We start from the raw sequence: 7,286 nt of genomic DNA on the forward strand, positions 1-7,286 counted from the left end.
GTGATGTGGGGAAACTTCCTTCTTCCTTTCACTGCCAGGACACAATGTCAAGCCCATATAGGAAGCAGAGACTGACCCAACAGGTATCAACCTTAATCTTGGACTTTCCAGCTTCAAAACTATAGAAGATACATTTCTGTTGTTATAAATTACCCAGTCAAAGTGTGCTTCTGTTAGCCTGACTGGAGGCTACAAAGTTTGGGGCTGATTATTCCTGATCTTATTGTGAATGTTGGCAAAAAAAAAACATGCTCTTATACACCACAAGAGTAATTATACTTTATTTAAAATATATACAAAATTATTACTTTGAAACATATATGTTATTATCCAACATATAGCACAGAATGTGAATTGATTTGACTTTTGGTACCTTCATTTATTTAGTTATGTGATTTCTTTTTTTGCTCAAAGCTCCTGAAGAAAACCATGTGAAATGCTGCAGGAGGGGAGACTCCCTTGACAGGCTCCTCTCCATGGCCTGGCTGTCCTTTGTGTCCTGTTAGGCCCTGCTCGATGGCAGGATGGGTTCATCATCCACATCCTCATCACCTGTTCCCAACCCATTCCACTCCATTGTGGTGGGTGAGAATAAGTGTCAATTATTTTCTCCAGTGACCCTTTGTGGGACTGTGAGGAATGTAAACTGTGTTCTCTTCATTTCCCATTTTTACCCTGTACCTTCATTACCTCTGTGTCCCACAGGAAGAAAGGGTGAGAATTGCTGGGGTGGGGGGTGGGGGGTAATGGGATGGGGGGGCTGGCCTCTGAATACAACTTGGAAACCGAGAAGAAATAAAGCAAAAATGGAGTTTCTGTGCACTCAGGCTGGCCGTCACTACCCTGAGATCTCCTGCTTTGGGGCACATCCCAGTCCTCCATCAACGTCCTCACACAGGAAGGACCTTACTTCTCGCAGGCACTTAATAAATGCTCACTGCATGGCTGAGTAAATGAATGCTAGGGATCTGATGGTAACAGATAGTAAACACCTATTTTAGAATCAGGGAGGCTGAGGTCATCTACATTGCTTTTTTACTTGGCAAATGGGAAAACTGAGGCCTGTGGAAGGAAGCAACATGAGCAAGGTCAGTGACTAGACCTCGGGAGAATCAAACCTAGAATCAGATTAACTTAATTTCTCCTTACATTTCCTAGCCTCTTCAGATTTGACTCAGTAAAGACAGCTCACTGGAAGTCTCAGAAAATCAGAAGCCCTTGATGATGACATGTGACTGAGTATAAGAAACAAACAAAAAGATCCCCTTCTAAATAGCTTTTTCTCAGGGTCCAATTCAGGGGAGGAGGCTCTGTTGGTGGCTGTGGTTGTGAATGAGGAAAGAGTGCAGTGAGGAGGACACCAGCTTGGGAGGAGGGGCAGTGAGGGATGATGCCATCTTGGAGAGGGGCCTTTTGCTTCTGCAACAATTGTGGTACTGAAGTGAGCTTAGTGCCTCACAAAGGCTCTGGAGTGCTAAAAGTGTTCATGTGAACAAAGCCCAGTGTCTGGCGTTGTATGGAAAGCAAATTACTCCAGATACTGGCTCAAGGATGAGGTGTTTGTTTGTTTTAGGACACCAGAAAGCATAAGTGAAGAGAAGCTGGAAGGGGCCGGGAGTTTGGCCTAGTGGTTAAAGTGCTTGCCTAGCATGCATGAAGACCCGGGTTCGATTCCTCGGTGCCACATATAGAAAAAAAGCCGGAAGTGGTGCTGAGGCTCAAGTGGTAGAGCTCTAGCCTTGAGAAAGTCCAAGGACAGTGCTCAGGCCCTGAGCTCAAGCCTAGGACTGGCAAAAAAAAAAAAAAAGAGAGAAGCTGGAAGGTTGGTAGAAGTGAGAGGGTAGGGGAAGATGATCCGGCTGGCCAGGTAGCTGCTCAGGTAGACTTCTTACTTCAGCTGCCCTATACATCCTCTATGCTTGGTGTGACTGAACCTTTCACTTGCCACACTGGGGAGTTCAAAAGTGCAGGGATCATTTTATTTCCCAGTGTGATTTTGGTTTTTTTAAAAAATTATTTTAATGTGTAGAGGGGTTACAGTATATTCACCAGATAGAAGGTGCATTATTTCTCACACATTGATACCCCTTCTCATGTTTGATTTTGGTTCTCTTACTTATTCATATATGTATGTGGGTATACAGGTTCTAGAGCTTATACTTAGCCTAGAGCTCTTGCTCTGCTTTCCCTCCCTCTCTCCCTCCCTTCCTTCCTTCCTTCCTTCCTTCCTTCCTATACAGGTATATACTGGGTTTTGAACTTAGGGCCTGGATGCTGTCTCTTAGCATTTTCCCTCCACCATTTGAGCCACACCTCTACTTCTAGCTTTTTAATAGTTGATTGGAAATGAGTTTCATGGACTTTCTTGCCTGGGCTAGCTTGGAATCATGAGCCTCAGATCTCAGCTTCCTTAGTAGCTAGGAGTACAGGTGTGAGTCCCTGATGTCTGGATGATTTGGCTTTCTCACTCAGTGCTAGTGCCCTATTATTTGAGCTATGTCTCCAGCCTGTCATTTGACTGATTATTCTGGAGATGGAGTCTCACAGGCCGGCTTCAAGCCATAATCCTCTAGGGGTCAGCCTCCTGAGTAGCTAGGAATGCAGATGTGGGCGGCCTGCACATGGCCTCTTTAGAAAGGATAAGCAGCGGCTTTGTCAATCCCTATTTGATACCAGACCTCACAAATACGTTGGATCCCAAGAACTGGTGTCAAATAAAGTTGGTGGTGACCATGAGATAACACCTACTTAAGCCTTGAATCTGGCACCGAAGAGCTGCTCTTGAGGAGATGAGGGCCCTCACAGGACAAAAGCTGGGCTGTGTTAACAGACTCTCCACTTTTGCCCTGCCCTTAGCCTGCCTCATCCCTCTTTTCCTCCTCTTCCTTTCTCTTCTGCTCAACTTCTGCACACCCTGCCTCCCTCCTAACTTGTCTAACCACCCACACACACTTCTGCCACGAGGAGCAAAGATTCATCTTGGGAAAATTTGAACTTTGGATATCACAGCTCATCTGGTAACAAATGAATACCTTTGTGCTTCGAGAATCACTACACACACACACACACACACGCATTAAAGACACACAACAAGAGACAACAATTAAAGTGCAGGAACGCCCAGTAACCTGCCAGCTGGCTGGCTTGGCTGGCTCTACCCTGCTTCTCTCTACACAGCAGACTGGTTTTCATTGCACACGTAGACTGTGCTTGGCTGGATTCTCCTTTGGATCCGCTCAGGCACTTTGGGAAGGAGTTGGAAGGTTTGGGGCAGCAACTCTAGGCAGGCCTCCCGGAATTTCTTGATCCTCCAGCAGTAAACGATGGGATTGAAGACGGACTTGAGGTAACTGAGCCACAGGACGCAGGTGCTGGTGGCGTAGAAGGAGGAGCTGTAGTAAAACCTCCGGCTGAACACCGACAGGAGGCTGTAGACGGAGTGTGGCAGCCAGCAGAGCGAGAAGCCCACGAAGAGGATGAGGATGGTGGTGAAGGCCTTGGTTTTGAAGCTCAGGTCCACGCTGACCTGCTGACGGCGGGGTTGCAGGCGCCTCCGGCCGGCCCCGGTGAGCTGCCGCAGGTCCAGGCTGTCGGACTGGTTGTGCACGCGCACGGCGTTCTTGCGCACGGTGTTGAGGATGCACACGTAGGAGCACAGCATGACCCCGAAGGGCACGAAGAACACGGCCACCACCAGGGTGACCACGTAGGCGCGGTCGGCCGGGAGCTCGGTGTAACCCAGCACGCACTGCGGGGCGCGCGCCGGCACCTCCACCAGCGTCCAGCCGGTGAGCGAGGGCACCGAGATGCAGAAGGACAGCAGCCACGACACGGCGATGATCGCCTTGGCCCTGCGTGGGTTCAGCTTGTCCTGGCGCTGGACGATGATGAGGAAGCGGTCCACGCTGATGATGAGCAGCACCGCCACGCCCTCCAGCACGAAAAACCAGTAGAGCGCGGCCGAGAGGCGGCAGAAGTGATCCCCGAAGCGCCAGCGGACGGTGAGCAGCGTGATGGCCGTGAAGGGCATGCAGCACAAGGACAGCATGATGTCCGAGAAGGCCAGCGTGGCCAGCAGCAGGTTGATGGCCGAGCGCATGGCGGGTCTCTGGTACACGATGACGCAGACCACCGTGTTGCCCAGAAACCCCACCACCATCATCACCATCATCACGACGGCCAGCGACACCCGGAGCGGCGCCGCCAGGGGCGCACGCGGGGAGTCGGCTGCGTGGCTGGCGTTGAGCGAGGTCTCCGTGGGGGTGCCGTTACAGGCCATGGTGGGGAGAGACCTGGTGCAGGGACGGGGCGGCTGCATGGGGACGCCCCTCCCTCAGCGCTGCGGGGGCTTTCGTGTTCTGTCCGCCTGCTGCATCTCTGCTTTGAGGGCCTTGGAGGGGAGAGAAGAAGCCTTTCTTTCCTTCCCCTTCCCCTCCCTTCCCTCTCCCTTCCCCTTTCCCCTTCTCCTCCCTTCCCCCTCCCTTCCCCTTTCCCCTTCCCCTTCCCTTCCTTATTTCTTTTTAAATACCAGTACTGGGAGGGGTTGAACCCTTGCCTGGCTTTTCTTTTGTTCCAGGCTAGCTCTCTAGGACATGAGCGATGTTTCCACTGTTAGGCTTTTGCTGGTTCATTGGAGATAAAGAGTCTCCTGGGCTTTTGCACCCAGGTTAATGTCACACCCGGGTTCTGAAATCTCAGCCTCGTGAGCAGCTGGGATTACAGGCAGATGCAGCGGTCCGCATAGGGAGAAGTCTGTCTTTGGGAGCACTAGCAGGGATATCCGGCTCCCCAGTCACATCCAGACCATCTCTGTGGCCCCTATGGAGTTCTCAGCTTCTTCCACAGACACTGTCACCCAGAGGGAGCTAGAATACAGAGAGAGAAAGGAGTTAGGTTTTTCAGGACTCAGTGAATGCAACACACATTTCGATTTGACAGGTACAAACAGACGCATTCCTTGATGGGCTCCACATGGGGTTCTTCAGCCAATCAGAAAAGGAAATATTGGGAAGAAATCAGTCTCCTTTTAACTGAACAGATATAGGGTTTTTTTTGTGTGTGTGTATGTGTCATTCTCGATTCTTTTTTTTTTTTCTTTGCCAGTTCTGGGCTTGAACTCAGGGCCTGAGCACTGTCCTTGGGCTTTCTCAAGTCTAGAGCTTTACCACTTGAGCCACACCACCACTTCCTGTTTTTTTCCATGTATGTGGTACCAAGGAATTGAACCTGGGTCTTCATGCATGCTGCCACTAGGCTGAACTCCCAGACCCTTTCTTGTCATTCTCTAAACACAGCAACAACTATTTATACTGCATTTTTTCTGAGGCTCTTGAGCCTCAGGAGTTGGGCTTCTACAGAGGTCTGGGAACCAATTTATGGTAGATACTGAACTACACTAGAGTAGAAAGAATGACTTATTTGTCATTATTTAGGATAGAGTTTGGTCACAAATATTGAATCTTGTTCAGTAGCCCCCAGAATACTTAATCTTTTAGGAGATTAAGGAAGCAGGTCATTTTTAACTAGCATTTATGTAATGACTTGATTTCTAAGCTTGGATGGGAGCAATTTCCTTTAAAATGAAAGCTCAGATGGAGCGGTTCTTTTGCTTCTTTGTTTCTGTTATGTCTCTAGCACTTGTGACAGTGTCTGGTAGATAGGAAGTATCCAGTAGATCCTGTTGAGAAGATGAATGCCAGTTAATCTTGCTTCTAATTAACTTTTTTTTTAAAAAAACCTGCTTATTGAGGTTGACTGGCATGAAAAAGTTGTTCATGTTTACATCTCACTGATGACAGGAGGTAGTAGGTGCCATAATCTTGTGTGATAATCACACAAGATTATCACTTGTGTGCACATATGTGACAAGAACACTTAAGGTCTATCCTTTCAGGAAATTGTCAGCATACATTTGTGTGCTTTAATTTTTAAAGCATTTAAGCATATTTATTTACCTTTACTTTCTAGATAAGTGTAAATTCACACTTAAAAAAAGTTAACTCCTGTGTCTATCCTTCATCCAGTTTCTCCTAGTGGTAATGTTTTGGAAAACAATAATACAGCCAGAAAAAGTATTCCTGGGAACACAGCAAGGGAGATTTCTTTCTCAAAAATGTGGCCAGAGGATAGGGAAGGGGGGAAAACAAGATGAGGGGCGGGGGTGGGGAGAGGGAAATCGGGACCATGTCATGAGGAAGGGTATCAATATTTGTGAAGTTATGCACCTTCTTTCTGGTGAATATAATGTAACCCTTCTATTACAATAATTAAAAAAAAAAGATGTGGCCAGAATGGTGTTCAGTGAGCTCTGGTCTGCAGTAAGATTGCCTGAACGTGGTTAACTATAATCTGCCTCATCTAGCCTGCCTGGACATTCTCTGACTCATGGATCAATCCCTGTAGTAGGATTCGTTCATCCAAAATACACAGATACTAATGAGGCCTGCATATGAAGCAGCTGTGGGAATCACAGCAATGTCACCATGCCTCAACGGTAGAGTCTTCTCAGAAAATGGAGCTGTTATCATTTGAGGCCTGAGGTAAAGCAATTAGTGTGTTACAACGGGTCCTGTCTAAACATGGACACACATATTTGCAGGACACTATGTCAGCTGGCAGATGAAGTGAGAATGTTTTGAAGTCTTTTTCTCACCCACCTATCTATTATAAGTGGTCATACCAGGCAGCCAGGAAGACTAATCCAGCACCTGACAAATGCTGCCTCATAACCTTCTCCGTCACTCAGCCAGAAATCTTAGCTAGGAAGGACCACACAATTACAGCAGGTGGTAAGGGGGAGATAAATGGATGTGGAGAAAGAAGCCTCTAGGTACTGCCAAAGGCAACAAAGGTACGTGTTGGATATCGCTCTTGCACTGCCAAATCCCTATGCCCTTCCTACTGGGCCCTTGGCTGTGAGGCTGGGTCTACATCCTGGGGTGGGGGTGTGAGGAAGCAGAAATCTATGCCAAAGTCTAACAAGTTTTCAAACAATTGCAATAATATTTCCATAAGTACATTTATAATATTTTGTTCTGCCTTCCATTTTCAGTGGTATGTTTGAATTTTTTTCTAATTTTTTTTTAAATCCTCACCTTTGTCATCTCCCCTCAGAGATAACCTCTTGGCATATTTTCTGACTGATTAGCTTCCATCTCTCTCCTTTCCTTCCTTTCTTTTTTCTGTTGTGATACTAGGGCTTGAACTCAGGGCCTAGGCACTATCCCTTACCTTTTCTACTCATCTTAGTTTTTGTCCACTCACTTGGGCCACAGCTCCACCTGTGT

General features: G+C 47.6%; 1 protein-coding gene across 1 annotated transcript; it reads right to left on the reverse strand.

Moving 5' to 3' along the window:
* Nucleotides 1-2,856: 2,856 nt before the first annotated feature.
* Gpr45 (G protein-coupled receptor 45) lies at nt 2,857-4,279 on the reverse strand. The gene has a single exon (XM_090336079.1). The coding sequence runs from the start codon at nt 4,277-4,279 to the stop codon at nt 3,170-3,172; it is 1,110 nt and encodes a 369-aa protein (XP_090192205.1). The 3' UTR covers nt 2,857-3,169.
* Between the last annotated feature and the right edge of the window lie 3,007 nt (nt 4,280-7,286).

Source organism: Megascapheus bottae, chromosome 7 (assembly GCF_031878675.1).
Source record: "Megascapheus bottae isolate mThoBot1 chromosome 7, mThoBot2.hap1, whole genome shotgun sequence".
In the NCBI taxonomy this organism is placed as follows: domain Eukaryota; kingdom Metazoa; phylum Chordata; class Mammalia; order Rodentia; family Geomyidae; genus Megascapheus; species Megascapheus bottae.

Excerpts from the sequence above, each read along its gene's own strand:
- Gpr45 (XM_090336079.1), bottom strand. The coding sequence starts at position 4,279 with ATGGCCTGTAACGGCACCCCCACGGAGACCTCGCTCAACGCCAGCCAC.